Source organism: Saimiri boliviensis, chromosome 11 (genome assembly GCF_048565385.1).
Source record: "Saimiri boliviensis isolate mSaiBol1 chromosome 11, mSaiBol1.pri, whole genome shotgun sequence".
NCBI lineage: Eukaryota > Metazoa > Chordata > Mammalia > Primates > Cebidae > Saimiri > Saimiri boliviensis.
Window position 1 is genome coordinate 99211126 of NC_133459.1, and position 20432 is coordinate 99231557.

The 20432-nt window shown below is 42.8% G+C and overlaps 2 protein-coding genes across 2 annotated transcripts in view; one reads left to right on the forward strand and one right to left on the reverse strand.

The window, feature by feature from the left end:
- The window catches only part of CAPZA1 (capping actin protein of muscle Z-line subunit alpha 1), a 48402-nt gene extending 48278 nt beyond the window's left edge, over positions 1–124 (reverse strand). The window contains exon 1 of the mRNA XM_003933471.4: positions 2–124. Within this exon, the coding sequence (XP_003933520.1) occupies positions 2–40 (39 nt within the window). The 5' untranslated portion in view covers positions 41–124. The remainder of the gene's footprint in view (position 1) is intronic.
- Positions 125–186: 62 nt separating this feature from the next.
- Positions 187–20432, forward strand: part of ST7L (suppression of tumorigenicity 7 like) — a 103511-nt gene continuing 83265 nt past the window's right edge. The window contains 3 exon segments of the mRNA XM_074381248.1: positions 187–948; positions 3901–3983; positions 11962–12124. Coding sequence (XP_074237349.1) covers positions 747–948; positions 3901–3983; positions 11962–12124 — 448 coding nt within the window. The 5' untranslated portion in view covers positions 187–746.

Genomic DNA, 20432 nt, shown 5'->3' on the forward strand with positions numbered 1-20432 from the left:
CCTTCTCCTCATCCGACACACGATCATCGAAGTCGGCCATCTTGGGCTGTTCTGGCCCAGCCCGGCTGCGGGCGCGAGGCAGGCCGGGAAGGAAGCCGAGTGATGGAATCACCGCGGGGGCCGTCGGAAGGACCCGCCCGGAAACGCCGACCGCGAGGGCGCCATGTCAGTGATGCGCGGGGGTGACGTCTCCTAGTGCCAGCGCCCTAGGGAGTCGGCTTTTGCCCTCGGTGATTTGAAGTCTCATATCTTTCTCATTTCTCATCCATCTAATGGGCGCTGGCAGCGTGTTTCGGTTTTTCTTGGCTCCTGGCCTCCATCCAAGTAGCTATTGCTATCCTATAAGTTTTTCTGGGACCCGTTTATCTTCATGACAGCCGAGTCCAAAGCTCTAAGAGCTGCTCGGCCGCTGGAACGATCCGTGGCTTTTCCAACCCTGGTGGGGGCCGGGGTGTGAAAGGTGACGCTCATCTCGCTTGGAAGCAGTGACACTTCCCTTTGGGGTCACAGCTCAGTCCAGTCCTCCAGAACAGGCACTGCTGTCCGCCCCTTCCCTGCCCCACGAAGGAATAGGTAGCCCCAATCTTGGGACACGCTCCTCCCCCTTCGAAATCTTCTCGTCCCGATTCCCCAGGACCCAGCCTGCACAGACACCAACTTAAGGTCCGCCACTATCCCAGGATTCCCGACTCCCGGTTTCCTGTCCCTCTCCCCTCCCAGCTCCCGGCGCCTGCGGTAGCGGCAAGATGGCGGACCGTGGCTGTTTGGCGGAACCCGAGGCTGCCGGAGCGTCTCTTGCGCTTGTACTCGGCCTAAACCCGATTCTGGGCTTCAGGGAGCGACTGCGGGCCGGATTGGCGGGGACTGGGGCCTCGTTGTGGTTCGTGGCGGGACCGGGACTGCTTTACGCTCTGATCCCTTTGAGGCTGTGTGAGAATTTGGCAGCGGGTGAGAGGACCAGACCTTCTGGGGCAGAGCTGGGGGCCAGGAAGCGGGGTGTGGGCAGGAGCCAAAGGGCAGAGATGTCGGTAGTTCTGACTCTGAGGAGTCGGTGATGCGTGACCAAGTGCATTCTTTTTTTCTTCTGGGCCGCGACCTTGCAGTTGACTGTCAAACCTGCTGCCGCTACCGGCTCCTCCCTAGAACTCTTAAGGTCCGCCCTCTCTCTCCTGTCCTCGTTTTTTTCCGTGGAAAAGCCACCTGACAAACTATAAGCTTCAGCTCTGTGGACAGAAGAGTGCATGCTCAGCTTAGGATACATAATTTATGTACACCCCCACCACTGGTAGGATCCCTTAAAAGTCACTACTTTGAGTCTCCCACCGCCCAGCTGAGAGAACTCATACCCAGACAAGGAAAATGAGCACAAATGAGCACACCGGCAGTTTAAAGATTTCAAAGAAAGAAAATGGCATGATTTTAATTGACCGTTCTCTTGTCTGAAGATAGTTTTGTTAAGAAATGGTTTTCGTGATATTTGTGTCTGTCCTTTTAGGCTTATCTTGACTAATAAAATAGTACAGGAAATGAGACAGCACCACAAACAGCAGCGGGGTTTGCTAGTTCTTTCAACATCTGTAGAGCACTTGCTATGTAGTCTTTGCTGAAAATACAAAGACATGTAAGAAGTGGTGATCCTGATGGATTCATATATACTGTACTATTCTTTAGCTGTAGATAGGACGAAGTGTTGAGGGCCCAGGCCCTCTTACCATGTGATTATATTTCACTCAAGGTCAGAGCAGCAACCTCGGAACAAGATGGAAGTATTTCTGTTACATGATTCAGTACAGTGGTTGATTTTTCTGTAGCCAAAGGCAGCAAATGGCCCCTTTCCTGTTCCTGAGATGACATGAAAGACTGTGAGGTAATGTTCGGAAATATTTTGGCTGTTTTAGGGGATAGGTATGATTAAGTTCAGATATAACTTGCACACTAAAATAAGCTAAAGTGAGGTCGGGCGCGGTGGCTCACGCCTGTAATCCAAGCACTTTGGAGGCCAAGGCGGGTGAATCACCTGAGGTCGGGAGTTGAAGACCAGCCTGACCAACATGGTGAAAAAAGCTAAGCTGAAGTGCTAATTTGGCATCTCTGTAACAGGTGAAGTACATAACAGTGGTTAATATGCGCAGTGTTACTGATTGATTTGTCATTTATTTTTCTACATGTTAACCATTACAACATTTAATAAGAATAGTTGATTATAGATTTTTTTTTCTTTTCTTTCTCTTTTTTTTTTTTTTTTTTTCGGTAAGACAGTCTTCCTCTGTTACCCAGGCTGGAGTTCAGTGGCAAGATCACTGCAGCCTTGAACTCTTTGCTCAAGCGATCCTCCTGCCTCAGCTTCCCAAGTAGCTAAGAGTACAGACATGCACCACCATGGCTGGCTGAGTTTTATATTTTGTGTAGAGATTGGGTCTCTTTTATTTTCCCAGGCTGGTCTTGAACTCTTGACTACAAGCGAGCCACCTACCTTAGCCTCCCAAAACTCTGAGATTATGGGAGTGAGCCATCCTAGCTGGCCAGATTTTTCTTTCTTTCTAAAACCCACAGTATTTATGAGAGAATTATTTGAAGTGAAAAATCTGCTCCAGGATTTCAGTAAGTCAGGGAGATTTCTGTTTGTTGTTTTTCTCTTTGAGCCATTTTGCCTCTCTAGCTGACATATATACACTGTCACTCTAATTTGAGACTGTGGTTTTGTATCTTACCAAAATAATTATGGAGTAGTTTTGAACCTCCTTTGTAAAAGCATGTTTGTTTAGCTCAGGCGTCCCCAAACTTTTTACACAGGGGGCCAGTTCACTGTCCCTCAGACCGTTGGAAGGCTGCCACATACTGTGTGTGCTCCTCTCACTGACCACCAGTGAAAGAGGTGCCCCTTCCTGAAGTGTGGTGGTGGTGCGGGGTGGTGTGCGGGGCCGGATAAACTATGGGTCTGGGCCGTAGTTTGGGGACTACGGCCTGGTTTAGCTTCTTATTTTTACAGACTTGCGAAACTTCTTGTCTTTTTTTTTTTTTTTTTTTTTTTTTGAGACGGAGTTTCACTCTTGTTACCCAGGCTGGAGTGCAATGGCACGATCTCGGCTCACCGCAACCTCTGCCTCCTGGGTTCAGGCAATTCTCCTGTCTCAGCCTCCTGAGTAGCTGGGATTACAGGCACGCACCACCATGCCCAGCTAATTTTTTGTATTTTTAGTAGAGACGGGGTTTCACCTTGTTGACCAAGATGGTCTCGATCTCTTGACCTTGTGATCCACCCGCCTCGGCCTCCCAAAGTGCTGGGATTACAGGCTTGAGCCACCGCGCCCGGCTCAAAACTTCTTGTCTTAATTATGACTTTTAAGTGCTTTAGTTTTAGTCTCTCTTTTTTTTTTTTTTTTGAAATGGAGTTTCACTGTTTTTGCCCAGGCTGGAGTACAATGGCTTGATCTTGGCTTACGGCAACCTCCACTTCCCAATTTCAAGCAATTCTCCTGCCTCAGCCTCCTGAGTAGCTTGGATTACAGGCATGTGCCACCATGCCCAGCTAAATTTTTTTTGTATTTTAGTAGAGACGGGGTTTCTCCATGTTGGTCAGGCTGGCCTCGAACTCTCAACCTCAGGTAATCCACCTGCTTTGGCCTCCCAAAGTGTTGGGATTACAGGGGTGAGCCACTGCGCCCGGTCAGTTTTATTCTCAAAAGCAAGTTAAATTACCTCATTTGATTTGTTGCAAATATTACTAATATGTATAAGCCATTATGTATAATATATACAAATTAAAACTTTTTCAAGTGAATTTCACACTAGATATTAATAGTACTTAAGTCCCACCACTCATAAAGATACTTGCACATTTGTAACCTAAGTACTTGACATTTGCATTTTTAAAAACTTTAATTCTTGTTCTTTTGACAGTGACTGTACTTTTAAATTCACTGACACCCAAATTCTATGTGGCACTTACAGGGACATCTTCATTGATATCAGGATTAATATTTGTAAGTACTTTCTATTTCCTTCCTTCATGTTTTGGTATTTATCTAATGATCCTTTATATGGTTAAAATAATTATAAATTGTAATTACCTATTGATCAGCATTTCCAAAATGTATTCAGCATTTGAAAAGAGTTACCTATTCTGGCTGGGCACAGTGGCTCACGCCTGTAATCCCAGCACTTTGGGAGGCCGAGACGGGTGGATCACTAGGTCAAGAGATCGAGACCATCCTGGCCAACATGGTGAAACCCCGTCTCTACTAAAAATACGAACATTAGCCGTGCATGGTGGCGCGTGTCTGTAGTCCCAGCTACTCAGGAGGCTGAGGCAGGAGAATTGCTTGAACCCAGGAGGCCGAGGTTGCGGTGAGACAAGATTGCGCCATTGCACTCCAGCTTGGGTAACAAGAGCAAAAACTCCGTCTCAAAAAAAAAAAAAAGAAAAGAAAAGAGTTACCTATTCAAACAAGTCTGGGGAACACTGCATCTCCCAATCCACTTTTAGAGTTTGACAGTATTTATTTACATATTAAAGGCTTATTGTAAACTCTAGTCAGGGAGGGCTTGGGGTGTGTTGGAAATAAATGCCTGCAGAGCCCAGGTTGGTAACAAAAATGAGTGAGATTGACAGAGTTTAAGAATTAAATTCTTGTTTCCTTAAGGACTGGGTAACCTGAACAGTGCATGCCCCTTCTAAAAGAGGCTAAAGCTAATCATTGCCATGTAAACTTGCATCTAGTATTACCAGTTCTTTCAATTTTTCAGATGATTTAAAGAGAACCGGATAGGCTGGGTGCTGTGGTTCATGCTTATAATCCCAGCACTTTGGGAGCCCGAAGTAGGCCAGGAGTTCAAGAACAGCCTGGCCAAGATGGTGAAACCCTGTCTACTAAAATACAAAAATTAATTGGGGTTGGTGGCGGGTGTGTGTAGTCTCAGCTACTCAGGAGACTGAGGCACAAGAATCGCTTGAACTCGGGAGGCAGAGGTTACAGTGAGCCAAGATCATGCCACTGCACTTCAGACTGGGCGTCAGAGAGAAACCCTTTCTCAAAAATGAATGAATGAATAAATCAATAAATAGAACCCGGATATATAGTTTTGATATAAAATTTGCTCATTAAAAAAAATTGAGATGGAGTCTCACTATGTTGTCTAGGCTGGAGTGCAGTAGCTAGTCACAGGCACCATTATAGCACACTGTAGCCTTAACTCCTGGGCTCAAGCCATCCTCTCATCTCAGCCTCCTCAGTAGCTGGGATTACAGGTGTGTGCCACCATGTCTGACCACAGTATTTTAATATTGGCAACATTGGGCAGACTAAAATTTATGTGTTATGTGTTCAACCGATAGTTTTTCCAAGCGCCAGTTTCCTCATCTGTTAACTGAGGCTAATAACAGCATGAACTTTATAGGATTATGAAGACTAAACCAGATGTTATAAAAGTTTATAACATGGGGCCGGGTGCGGTGGCTCAACCTGTAATCCCAGCAATTTGGGAGGCCAAGGCGGTGGATCACGAGGTCAAGAGATCGAGACCATCCTGGTCAACATAGTGAAACCCCATCTCTACTAAAAATACAAAAAATTAGCTGGGCATGGTGGCGCGTGCCTGTAATCCCAGCTACTCAGGAGGCTGAGGCAGGAGAATTGCCTGAACCCAGGAGGTGGAGGTTGCAGTGAGCCGAGGTCGTGCCATTGCACTCCAGCCTGGGTAACAAGAGTGAAACTCCGTCTTAAAAAAATAAAATAAAAAAGTTTATAACATGGTAGCTGGTTCAGAGTGTGCACTCAGTGAATATTGGCTGCTATTATTCTGAGAATTCTCACAATTAAGAAACTTGTTTGACCTGACAGACTGGTTCATCCCTATAATCCTAGAACTTTCGGAGACCGAGGCGGACTAATGACCCAAGCTTAGGAGTTTGAGACCAGCCTGGGGAACGTGGCAAAACCCTGTCTCTACAAAAAAAATACAAAAATTTGCTGGTGCATGGCATGTACCTATAGTCTTAGCTACTGGAGAGGCTGAGGTGGGAGGATCACTTGAACCCTGAAGGGAGAGGTTGCAGTGAGCCAAGATGGCGCCACTGCACTAAAGAGCAAGACTATCTCAAAACAACAACAACAACCAAAAAAAACCAAAACTGTTTAACTTTTATTCAACTTTTCCTCTAAGAAGATATTTTTAATTAAAAAAAATTAAAGACCAGGTGCGGTGGCTCATGCCTGTAATCCCAGCACTTTGGGAGCTTGAGGCAGTCAGATCACCGGAGGTCGAGAGAGTTCAAAACCAGCCTGACCAAGATGGAGAAACCTCGTCTCTACTAAAAATACAAAAAAATTAACCGGGTATGGTGGCGCATTCCTGTAATCCCAGCTACTCAGGAGGCTGAGGCAAGAGAATCACTTTGAGCCGGGAAGGCAAAGGTTGCAGTGAGCCAAGATTGTGCCACTGTACTCCAGCTTAGACAACAAGAGCAAAACGCCATCTCAAAAATAAATTAAATAAAACATTTTTTGCCGGGCGCGGTGGCTCAAGCCTGTAATCCCAGCACTTTGGGAGGCCGAGGCGGGTGGATCACGAGGTCGAGAGATCGAGACCATCCTGGTCAACATGGTGAAACCCCGTCTCTACTAAAAGTGCAAAAAATTAGCTGGGCATGGTGGCACGTGCCTGTAATCCCAGCTACTCAGGAGGCTGAGGCAGGAGAATTGCCTGAGCCCAGGAGGTGGAGGTTGCGGTGAGCCGAGATCACGCCATTGCACTCCAGCCTGGGTAACGAATGAAACTCCGTGTCAAAAAAAAAAAACAAAAACAAACATTTTTTATAATCCATATTAATATCCCTAGGATGTAATGTTTCCTAATGTATACTTTGGAACAATACTGCTGCAGATAAACATCTTAAGAAGTTTCATGCCATGCATAGCCAATGGGTTTTCCTTTTCTTTTTACATTTTTATTTGTTTTTTGTAAAGACAAAGTCACTATGTTGTTCAAACACCTGGGCACAAGCAATCCACCCTCTTCGCTCTCCCAAAGTGCTAAGGTTACAGGCTTGTACCAACACACTCAGCCTGTTCCTTTTTTTTTTAATCTCTAGGTGGTGCTCTCCAGCTATAACAGAAATAGCATTTGTATTGGATCTATTTTTTTTAGTGACGGCTAATACAGACCATTTTGTTAAGTGAAATACCAAACAAGAACAAGATTTTTCTCTTGGCTTAAAAAATAGAAGCTATTGAGGAATTCAGGATTAAAACTACATGTTAATATAAGCTTCGTAATTTAACATGAGCACATTTTAGCATATTTAGTCAATAGCATACAAAAGTCAATTAGTAAAGACAATAAACTACCTTTTAGCCAGGCACGATGGCTCACACCTATAATCTCAACACTTTGGGAGGTTGGGGTGGGAGAATCCCTTAATGACAGAAGTTTGAGATGAGCCTGGGCAACAGTGAGACCCTGTTTCTATGTAATATAGTTTATTATTTTTATTTTTTAAGAAACTATCATTAAACAGCTGATGTGGAAAAAGCACTCGTTTGGGAACCAAAAGATAACATTTTGAATCTTGATTCTGCCACTTAACACTTACTAGCTGATAACTTAGGGCAAGCTACATAAACTCTCTAAACCATAATTTTCTCATTTATAAGAGGGGGATAGCTGACTTATATAAATGATGTCTAAAACCTGTTAAAAAATGTTTTGTGGCCAGGCATGGTGTCTCGTGCCCATAATACCAACACTTTGGGAGGCTGACGCAGGACAATTGCTTGTGGCCAGGAGTTCAAGACCAGCCTGGACAAATGAGCAAGATCTGGTCTCTGTACAGAATTTAAAAATTAGCACATTGTGTCAGTGCACTCCTGTAGTCCCAGCTACTTCAGAGACTGAGGTGGCAGAATTGCTTGAGCCCAGAAAATCGAGGCTTCAGTGAGCTGTGATCATGCCACTGCACTCTAACCTGGGCAACAGAGTGGATCCTTTCTCAAAAAGAACAACAACAACAACAACAAAAACCCAACAAAACATTTTGTTGCACCTTATAAAGCAGCATTTTAAATATACAAAAGTGCCGGGCGCGGTGGCTCAAGCCTGTAATCCCAGCACTTTGGGAGGCCGAGGCGGGTGGATCACGAGGTCAAGAGATCGAGACCATCCTGGTCAACATGGTGAAACCCCGTCTCTACTAAAAATACAATAAAACTAGCTGGGCATGGTGGCGCGTGCCTGTAATCCCGGATACTTAGGAGGCTGAGGCAGGAGAATTGCCTGAGACCAGGAGGCGGAGGTTGCGGTGAGCCGAGATCGTGCCATTGCACTCCAGCCTGGGTAACAAGAGCGAAACTCCGTCTCAAAAAAAATAAATAAATAAATAAATAAATATACAAAAGTTAGGAAATTCAAGTAACATTTTAAAGGTTAAACTGTATCATTACCCTTGCAGTATTTATGGGTTTTTATTAGCAAAGAGTGTTGTGTTTATAATTTCTTTTACCACCTGGATTTAACAAACTTGTATAGACATACAATCACATATACATATACAGTGAGATATATTTGTGAATCAGTTTAGTGTAACAGTTGGAAGCTCTGAAGTCAGGCAAACCTCCTAAGAATCCTAGCTCTGCCAGTTACCAGTGATGTGAACTAAAGCTAGGTATTTACATTTGGAATGTGTGTCATCATCTCTAAAATCAGTTTTTGTGAAAATTAAATGACATAATGCATGACGCATAGAAAGCTTTTGATAAGTATTTGCAGTTATTATTATCATTGTTCATTTGTGTTAAAAAGTTGACTTAAAAGTTGAAAAAGCCACTAATTTCATACTCGTTTAAAAACCCACTGTTGAAAAATCCACTGCGCTTTTTATAGTAAAGGTAAGTGTGTTATTGTTACCCTTGACAGTATTTATCTTTTTTTTTTTTTTTGAGACAGGGTTTTACTCTGTCACCCAGGTTAGAGTACAGTGGTACAATTATAGCTCCCTGAAACCTCAACCTGCTTAGCTCAAGTGATCTTCCCACCTTAGCCCTAGCTGGGACTACAGACACATATCCTCACATTTGGTTCATTTTTTTATGTTTTGTAGAGATGGGGTCTCACTATGTTGTCCAGGATAATCTTGAACTACTGGCCTCATATGATCCTCCCACCTCGGCCTCTCAAAGTGTTGGGATTATAGGCGTGAGCCACCATGCCTGGCCCTATCCAATTTTCTTAACCAAGATTTCAATATGAACCTTGTCTTTTCTGTCACATGAACAATTTCTGCTTGTGTAAAGAAGTTTGATCTCAGCTCTTAGTAAAACATATGGTAGAAGTCAAATCATGGCCTCATTTGCTGATAATTACTTCTTGCTAACTTAGTAAGCATGAGCAGAAAGAAGCCATTTTATATTGAGCATAAAACATTGGTGACATGATAGAAAAAAAATGCTACACCTTGATTTTCTCACACTTTCCTATAAATGTTGTGGTGTTTAGTCAGTGGACCACAATATGACTATACTTTTGGTACCTATATAGCATAATTGTTCTTTATTTACTGAAGCAAAAAATGTTCCTACAGATTTGAAAAAACTGATTTTTTGTGATTTTTTTTGTGAAGTAAAATAGTTTTCAAAAATATCAAAATCTGGCTGGTTGTGGTAGCTCACACCTATACTCCTACCACTTTGTGAGGCCGAGGAGGGCAGAGCCCTTGAGCCCAGGAGTTTGAGACCAGCCTGGGTTACATGGTGAAACCTTGTCTTGACAAAAAATATAAAAATTACCTGAGTGTATGGTTGTAGTTCTAGCTGCTAGGGAGGCTGAGGTGGGACGATCACCTGAGCCCAGGGAGGTCAAGGCTGCAGTGAGCTGTGATCATGCCACTGCATTCCAGCCTGGCAACAGAGTGAGATCCTACCTCAAAAATATGTAAATAAGAAACAAAAAGATTAAAATCTCTTAGTTGTGGATATGCTTTGTTTATTCGTTACATACACTAATTCTTTACTACGTTTGTCAGAAGACTAGTCTATCAGTTGACTTTTTTTTTTTTTTTGAGATGGAGATTCGCTATTGTTGCCCAGGCTGGAGTGCAATGGCGTGATCTCAGCTCACCGCAACCTCCGCCTCCCAGGTTCAAGCAATTCTCCTGCCTCAGCCTCCTGAGTAGCTGGGATTACAGGCATGTGCCACCACACCTGGCTAATTTTTATAGTTTAAGTAGAGATTGGGTTTCACCATGTTGGTCAGGCTGGTCTTGAACTTCTGACCTTGTGATCTGCCTGTCTTGGCATCCCAAAGTGCTGGGATTACAAGCGTGAGCCACCGTGTCATGCCTGATTTTTTTCTTTTTTCCTTTTTTTTTTTTTTTTTTGAGACGGAGTTTCGCTCGTTACCCAGGCTGGAGTGCAATGGCGCAATCTCGGCTCATCGCAACCTCCGCCTCCTGGGTTCAGGCAATTCTCCTGCCTCAGCCTCCTGAGTAGCTGGGATTACAGGCACGTGCCACCATGCCCAGCTAATTTTTTGTATTTTTAGTAGAGATGGGGTTTCACCATGTTGACCAGGATGGTCTCGATCTCTTGACCTTGTGATCCACCCGCCTCGGCCTCCCAAAGTGCTGGGATTACAGGCGTGAGCCACCGCACCCGGCCCCTTTTTTTTCTTTTTTTAAGACAGATTCTCAACTCTATTGCCCAGGCTGGAGTACAGTGGTGCAGTCACAGCTCATTGCAGCCTGGACCTCCCAGGCTCCAAAGATCCTCCCACTTCAACCTCCTGAGTAGCTGAAACTACAGTCTTGTACTACCTCACCCAGCTAATATCTTATTTTTATATATATATTTTTTATAGAGACGAGTTCTCACTATGTTGTCTAGTCTGGTCTAGAATTCCTGGGCTGAAGTGATCCTTCTTGAGGATTTCTCTTTTGGGTCTTGTCAGCCTCCCAAAGTGCTGGAATTACAGATGTGAACAACCATGCCTGGCCTGGTTTCTCTTTTTATAACAGTGATAAACTATGGAAACAAAAAGAAATGAATATCCTGATTTTTCAGTGGTTCAATATGGGAATCAACCTGACTCTTAAGCTATATTAGTAATTTTACCAAATACTGGAGTAGTACTTTTTGCCTTAGAAAGGACTTTCTTATAATTCTTGTTAACCACATTTAGCTGAGGCTCTGCTTTGAGATGTTGAGGTTAAGTGACTTGCCCACAGCACACAGCTAATAAATGGCTGATTTGGGAGTCAAACATGGGCATACTTATCCTACTCTAGTCCGTTCATCTGCTATGCTTATTATCTGAAAACTGTTTATGCTGCAGATAGAGTAAAATGACAATGTAACTTAACAGGGTTAAATTACTTATAGATTAAATGCTTCTTACTGTTTTTAAATGCTTTATTACATATGCCTAGTTTTGCTTAAGCTTGTCTAAATTTTATGACAAAACTATAAAAAAGATAATTTAGGCCGGGCGCGGTGGCTCACGCCTGTAATCCCAGCACTTTGGGAGGCCGAGGCGGGTGGATCACGAGGTCAACAGATCGAGACCATCCTGGTCAACATGGTGAAACCCCGTCTCTACTAAAAATACAAAAAATCAGCTGGGCATGGTGGCACGTGCCTGTAATCCCAGCTACTCAGGAGGCTGAGGCAGGAGAATTGCCTGAACCCAGGAGGCGGAGGTTGCGGTGAGCCGAGATCGCGCCATTGCACTCCAGTCTGGGTAACAAGAGCGAAACTCCGTCTCAAAAAAAAAAAAAAAAAAAAAAAAGATAATTTTACATGATATATGTTATTGGTGAATCTTGTATTTGTGTGTGTGTGTTTTTTTTTCTTTTTGGAAGGAGAGTGCATTTAACATGCTGAATTAAAGAGGACATCTGAAGAGAATGTTTTAATTTGAGCTCATATATCTGCTGATCAGTTCTAAGTGGAGGATATTTTCTGTTTGTCATAGATATTTGAATGGTGATACTTCCATAAGCATGGCCGATTTTTTATTGAGCAAGTATCTGTAAGCCATTTGCGACTACTGATGGGAGGAACAGAACACAGCATTTCAGAACCAGGTTCTCCTTCCAGGAACAGAGAAGGTAAAACCAGCAGACAGAATTTGTCAGGTGACTGCTTTCCTAATGTGTCTTCTGAGCTGTATATTTAAGATTGAGTTTGGCTCTGGGAGATAGAAAACTCAAAACAGCAGGGTGCTGTGGTGTGCATGTTTGTGTTTCCCCCCAAATTCTAATCGCCAATGTGATGTTATGAGGTAGGGTCTTTGGGAGGTGATCGGGTCATGAGGGCAGTACCCTCTTGGATGTTATTAATGCCCTTTTGAAGAGACCCCAGAGAGCTGCTTGCCACTTCTACCATGTGAGGACACCACGAGAAGGTGCCATCTATGAACCAGAAAGCAGATCCTCACTAGACACCAGATCTGTTGGTACCTTGGTCATAATAGACTTCCTAGCCTCCAGAACTGTGAAAAATAAATTTATGCTGTTTATAGTCTACCTAGTTGATGATATTTTGTTATAGCAGTCCACATGGGCTAAGACACAGAGAGAAATTTGTTTTTCATGTTAATATAGGTAGTCCATGGCTAGTATGGAAAACAATAATCATCAGATACTCAGACCCCTTCTATTTTGTTAGCCTGCCATCCAAAAATGCAGTTTTTACCTTGTAGTTTAAGACAGTTGCTCTTGCTTCAGCCATCATATCCACATTCCAATCAGTAGGAAAGAAAGAAATCCAAGGTAAGGTCACTCCTTCCCTCTACTTCACCACACAGAAGCCAAGGACTATTCTCAGAGATGTTACATACTGTTTCACCTTACTTCCTACTGGTCAGATCTGTTTCATGTGGCCACTACTCTCTATAAGGAAGGCTAGACATTGTCATCATTTTCTCAGTGTATATATGCCTAGCAAATCAGGGAATCTTATGACCAATAATGGAGAGAAGAGAAATAATCAGCCATCTCTACCAAGAGAGGAAAGTAGGAAAAAAAATTATTTTTTCAGTATGCTTAAAAAGACATCAAAGTCTTAGCTCTTCATATATGAATATTCCATTGTCATAACTGTTCCTCTATTTGTATCAAGTAATAGCAAATTTTTTTTTTAGATAAAGTGTCGCTCTGTAGCCGAGGCTAGAGTGCAGTGGCACAATCTTGGCTCACTGCAACCTCTGGGTTCAAGTGATTCTCCTGCCTCAGACTCCCTAGTAGCTGGAAGTACAGGCACACGCCACTGCACCCAGCTAATTTTTTGTATCTTTTTTTAGTAGAGACGGGGTTTGACTATGTTGGCCAGGCTACTTTGGAACTCCCAACCTCAGGTAATCTGCCTGCCTCAGCCTCCCAAAGTGCTGGGATTACAGGTGTGAGCCACCATGCACAGCCAGCTAGAAAGCAAATATTTTTAATGATACGTAACTAGGCAAGCAAAATTTTCAAAGCCAAATAAATTTTTTTTTTTCTTTTTTAATAGAGATGAGGTCTCACTATGTTGCCCAGGCTGGTCTTGAACTCCTGGGCTCAAGTGATCCTCCCACCTCAGCTTCCCAAAGTGTTGGGGTTATAAGTGTGAGCTGCTGTGCCTCGCCAAAATGAATACTTTTGGATTTTTGTTCCTTTCATTTGCTACAGGTAATAATCGTGGTAATAATACAAATGAATTAATTCCATAATATTCCCAATGTCTCATTTGTTCAATAGCTTAACCACTAGAGTTACGATAGTTCAGCAGAAAAATACTACTTAGGCCAGGCATGGTGGCTCATGCCTGTAATCCTAGCACTTTGGGAGGCCGAAGTAGGCGGATCACGAGGTCAGGAGATCGAGACTATCCTGGCCAACATGGTGAAACCCCGTCTCTACAATAAAAGTACAAAAAAATTAGCTGGGCGTGGTGGCACACGCCTGTAGTCCCAGCTACTCGGGAGGCTGAGGCAGGAGAATTGCTTGAACTCAGGAGTTGGAGATTGCAGTGAACCGAGAAAAGTGCCACTGCACTACAGCCTGGGTGACAGTGCGAGACTCTGTCTCAGAAAAAAAACAAAAAAATAGAAATATACTACTTGAGTGCAATTGGTGGTACTTTTTAGATGTGGTCATACAAAGTTCCCGAGAAAGCATCATTTAATTGGAGTTCTGAAGCATGACTAGGAATAGTTGGGTGGGGTTGGCAGCCATTCATGAGTATAAGAAGGAATAATAGTCAATTTCCCCTCTTCTCATTTCTCCTCTTTCATAAAATAATTACAGCACTCCTAAGAGCAAGACATATTAAATTGAATATGATATAGATCTGTCCTCATGAAGCTCAGACTTCAATATGTAAATAATTATAACAATAGCACATGATGTGATTTTCTTTTCTGTTGTAAGACTGAGTATGCCATTAATAATGAGAGTCAAGATACCCTTAACATTCCATTTTGATAGAGGATACAGATATAAATAAGTTGGCAGCAAAAGAGTATAGTAAGCTGCTTTTATAGAGTATCTTATATGTGATACTCTATAAAGATACATGATATCTTATACAAGATACTATGGTGACAGAAAAGAAAGAGTGGTCAGTTTTTGGAGGGAGGGCTGCAAAATATTTCACAGAGGAAATACTTTGAATTGGACCTCAAAGTAAGTTAAAAGCTGGGCACAGTGGCCCAAACCTATAATCCCAGTACTTTGGGAGGCTGAGGTAAGAGGATCACTTGAGACCAGGAGTTTAAGACCAGCCTGGGGGCAACATAGCAAGACCCTTGTCTCTACAAAAAAGTCAGTTGAGCATAGAAATATGAACCTGTAGTTCCAGCTAATTGGGAGGCTGAGCCAGGAGGATCACTTGAGCCTGGGAGTTTGAGGCTGCAGTGAGCTATGACTATGCCACTGCACTCCAGTCGGGGTGACAGCAGGACCCTATCTCTAAGGGGGGGAAAAGTTTTTTTTAAGTGAATTAAAGCATCCTTTTGTTCAATTTTTTTCTCCCTGGATAACTTCATCTTATTCAATAATATTAGCTACCATAGACATACATGCTGGGAGGAACCAATTTTAAATTTCTACCCCCAGGCTCTCTTTTAAACTCTAGACCTACATTTCTTTGCTAGACTCTTGCACCTTTAATGTCCCTAACCACCCTGAACTCATTCTGTCCGAAATGAAACTAATTGTCTTCTTCCATACTTCTTCCTCTATAATTCTAAAATCTTTGATGGCATCCAATTCTCATTTTAGAAATCTTTGGGGTTTTTTTTTTAGTTTATATCATTTATATTACCCGTTTTTTCTCCAGTCAACCCAAAATTGTAACAATTCCCCCTTAAAAAATTGTCTTGACTCCATTCTACCTTCTTTTTTTTTTTTTTTTTTTTTTTTTGAGGTGGAGTTTCTTTCTTTCTTTTTTTTCTTTCTCTGCTGACAAGAATATGAAGGAAGAGTTTCATCCTTGTTGCCCAGGCTGGAGCACAATGGCGTGATCTTGGCTCACTGCAACCTCCACCTCCCAGGTTCAAGCTGTTCTCCTCCCTCAACCTACCAAGTAGCTGGGATTACAGGCATCTGCCACCATGCCAGTCTAATTTCTGTATTTTTAGTAGAGATGGGGTTTCACCATGTTGGCCAGGCTGGTCTTGAACCCCTGACCTCAGGTGATCTGCCTGCCTTGGCCTCCCAAAGTGCTGAGATACAAGTGTGAGCCACCCAGCCCAGCCCACTCTACCTTCTTTTCTTTCAACATTCATAGCCCCATATCTAGGCACTTAAACATCTCCTCCCTGTGCTATTGCTATAGTATCTTAAGTGGTTTCCCTTCCTCTTATACTTCACCTTCTGGTACATTCTCTTTCCTTACTATGTAAAAAGAAAAAGTGGTTTTCAAACTTTTTAGACTCAGGAATCCTTTTCATTCTTTTTTTTTTTTTTTTTTTTGAGACGGAGTTTCACTCTTGTTACCCAGGCTGGAGTGCAATGGCACGATCTCGGCTCACTGCAACCTCCGCCTCCTGGGTTCAGGCAATTCTCCTGCCTCAGCCTCCCGAGTAGCTGGGATTACAGGCACGTGCCACCATGCCCAGCTAATTTTTTGTATTTTTAGTAGAGACGGGGTTTCACCATGTTGACCAGGATGATCTCGATCTCTCGACCTCGTGATCCACCCACCTTGGCCTCCCAAAGTGCTGGGATTACAGGCGTGAGCCACCGCGCCCAGCCACGATCCTTTTCATTCTTAAAAAATTATCCAGGACCTCAAAGAGCTTTTGTCTAAATGTAGATTATGTCCATCAATATTTAGCATCTTAGAAATTAAAGCAGGAAATTTTAAAATATTTTTTAATAGCAGTAAATCCATTACATGTTAACATGTTGTAGACTGAAATGTGTCCCCTAAAATTCCTATGTTGAAACTCTAACCTCTAATATAACTGTATTAGGAGCTGGGATTTTTAGGAGGTCATCAAGGTTATATGAGGGGATTCTAATCTGTTAGTATTGCTGGCTTTGTAAGAAGAGGAAGAGGATTGCTGTCTCTCTGCTATGCAAAGACACAGTGAGAAGACTGCTCTCTGAAAGCCAGGAGAGAGCCCTCACCAGAGCCCAGCCATTTTGGTACCCTGCTCTTGGACTTCCAGCCTTCAGATTGTGAGAAAATAAACTTCTGTTGTTTAAGCCACTCAGCATATGATATTTTGTTATGGCAACCCTAGCTAACAGATTTTGGTACCAAGAAGTGGGGTGCCACTGTAATAAACACCTTAATATGTGGAAGCAGCTTTGGTGCTGGGTAATGAGCTGAAGCTGCAAGAGTTTTGAGGTACATGCTAGAAATATGGAGAAGGACAGTTTGGCGAGGTCTCAAGTGGAAATAAGGAATGTGTGTTTGGGAACTGGAGGACAGGTGATCCCTGTATAAGCTGGTAAAGAGCTGGCTGAACTGTATTCTAGCATTTTGGGGAAGGTAGAACTTGAGAGCAGTGAAATTGAATATTTAGCTGAAGAAATTTCTAAGCAAAGTGGCACAACTTGGTTTCTTTTGACTGCTTATAATGAAATGTGAAAGGAAAGAGATGAATAGAAGAACTTGTTAAGTAAAAAGGAACCACAATTTGAAGACTTGGAAATTCTCAGCCTATCCATTTTATGAATACATGAGAAAACTTGTTCTGAAGAGAACAGTAGGGGGGTGTGGTTGAACAACTATTTGATAACATGTGTGTACTTCATAGACTTAGTCATCTTAGTAGAAGCCAGGGATAGAGTTGAGTTTATACCAGCAAACACACTGCCAGTTTGAACCAAAAAGGACAGGGAAGGTGGGGCAGAATGGAGGAAGGGTGTTAGACTTTTTGGATTCTATGGGACCAGACCATAGAGATACTCAACTGTGAACATGTACTAACTTAAAAGAAAAGGAAGAATGACCAAACCCAGGACTGCCACTCCCAATACAGGCCCAGTGGGCAAGGCTGTTTCCTCCTTGGTTTCAAAAGAGGAGGCTGCCTTTCCAGTTTCTGGGGCCAGGCCACCCTCACAGAGAACTGCATGGCTGGAGCTGTACCACAGAGCCATGGGGGAGACATTGCCACCCCAGTGGGCCTGGAGGGCAGAGTATCAAGCCAAAAAGAATTCTCAAGCTTTTTCTCTTTCTTTTCTTTTCTTCTCTTTCCTTCTTTGTTTTGTTTTGTTTTGTTTTGTGACAGAGTCTTGCTCTGTTGCCCAGACTGGAGTGCAGTGGTAGGATCTCTGCTCATTACAACCTCTTCCTCCTAGGTTCAAGTGAGTCTTCTGCCTTAGCCTCCCAAGTAGCTGGGATTACAGGTGTGCATCACCATGCCTGGCTAATTTTGTGTTTTTAATAGCGATGGGGTTTCTCCATGTTAGTCAGGCTGGTTTCAAACTCCTGACCTCAGGTAGTCCACCCGCCTCAGCCTCCTGAAGTGCTGAGAATTACAGGGGTGAGCCACTGCACCAAGCCTCTTTTTTTTTTTTTTTTTTTTTAAATAGAGACGAGACAAGGCCTCACTGTGTTGTCCAGGCTTGGGGTCTTGAGCTCCTGGGCTCAAGTGATCCTCCTGCCTCAGCCTCCTGAGTAGCTGGGATTACAGACAGGTGCCACTGTGCCTGGCATTCAAGCTTTAAGATCTAATGGAATTTGCCTTGCTAGATTTTGGACTTGCTTGGTAACCATTACCCCTTCCTTCCTTTTGATTTTTTCCATTTGAGAATGGAAATGTCTATCCTATGTCTGCCTACCATTGTACAGTATATTGGAAGCACATAACTTGTCTGGTTCCATAGGTTCACATCTGGAGAGGAATTGAGTCTAAGAATGAATTATACCTTCAGCCTCACCTTGTCTGATTCAGATATTTATTTTTATTTTTACTTATTTTATTTTATTTTATTATTATTTTTTGAAACAGAGTCTCGCTTTGTCGCCCAGGCTGGAGTGCAGTGGCGCACTCCTGGCTCACTGCAGCCATTGCCTCCTGGGTTCAAGCTATTCTCCTGCCTCAGCTTCCTGAGTAGCTGGGACTACAAGTGCCTGTCACCACACCTGGCTAATTTTTGTGTTTTTAGTAGAGACGGGGTTTCACCATGTTGGTCAGGCTAGTGTCAAACTGCTGACCTCGTGATCCGCCTGCCTCAGCCTCCCAAAGCACTGGGATTATAGGCCTGAGCCACTGCTCCCGGCGATTCAGATAATATTCAGATGAAACTTTCGCCTTTAGATTTTAGAATTGATGCCAGGATGTCTTAAGACTTTGGGGGTAGAATTAATGTATTTTTATTTATTTATGTATTTATGTATGTATTTATTTGTTTTTGAGTTGGAGTCTCACTCTGTCACCCAGGCTGGAGTGCAGTGGCACCATTTCTGCTCACTGCAACCTCCATCTCCCAATTTCAAGCAATTCTTATGCCTTAGCCTCCCAGGTAGCTGGGATTACAAGCATGCGCCACTATACCTGTCTAATTTTTTTGTATTTTTAGTAGAGACTGGATTTCACCGTGTTGGCTAGGCTGGTCTCAAACTCCTGATCTCAGGGTGGCCTTCCAAAGTGCTGAGATTACAGGTGTGAGCCACCGTGCCTGGTGGAATTAACATACTGTATATGAAAGAAAGACATAAGTTTTGGGGGGGGGGCCAGGGCCAGAATGCTGTAGACTGAACTGTGTTCCCCAAAATTCATATTTTGAATCCCTAATTCCCCATATGACTATTGAAAATAGGGCTTCAGAAGGTTATTAAGATAAAATATGAGTGGAAGCCTGATCTGATAGAGAGGAATGCCTTTTAATAAGAAGGGATACCAGAGCTCTCTCTTCCATGTGAGAATACAGCAAAAACTCAGCCTCATCAGAACTCAGTTGTGCTGGTACCCCGCAGGTACCCTGATCTCAGACTTCTAGTCTCCAGAATTGTGAGAAAATAAATTTCTTTCTTTTTTCTTTTTTTTTTTTTTTTTTGAGACGGAGTTTCACTCTTGTTACCCAGGCTGGAGTGCGATGGCGCAATCTCGGCTCACCACAACCTCCGCCTCCTGGGTTCAGGCAATTCTCCTGCCTCAGCCTCCTGAGTAGCTGGGATTACAGGCACGTGCCACCATGCCCAGCTAATTTTTTGTATTTTTTTTAGTAGATACGGGGTTTCACCGTGTTGACCAGGATGGTCTCGATCTCTTGACCTCATGATCCACCCACCTTGGCCTCCCAAAGTGCTGGGATTACAGGCTTGAGCCACCGCACCCAGCCAAGAAAATAAATTTCTGTTAAGCCACACAGTCAGTGGTATTTTGTTACGGCAGCCTGAACTAATTTTACTTGTGGGAAATATAATTATTTCTCACATCGTGAAACTTGTCTGATTCCATAGGTTCACATTGTGAAAAATAATTATATTTCTCACAACAAGTAAAAGTTCAGTTAATAGAAGACAGCGTATTCTCTGTTGTCTGTTGTGAAATGGTGTTCAATTGAAGTATATCAAGAAAATTTGGTTTTACTCAGATGTATAATTGGAAAGGGGAGGAGTATTTTAATAGCCTTCTCAGAAAATTTGTGGATATCTTTTTTTTTGAAACTACACTAAAACTTGCTATGAGTACTTTCTGCAAGTTTAGTTGCAGTGTGGAATCTGAACTTTGAATGCTCTGTTATGTGAAAATCTATTGGTATATCTTACATTTTGAATGGATCTCTTATGTATAATTTTACAATATACATTGGTTGTTTGGAAAAATACTTGTTCACTGAGTTATGCATATCATAAATGTTGATTGATTTTATTGCATAATATAAAAAAACTCATTTGTTACTATCATCACCATTCTCATAGAAAAGTCTTTCTTGTAAAATTTGCCAGGCTCACAGTAGCTGACACAAATTTTAAAAAATTTTAATATGTACTTGAAAGCTAAAA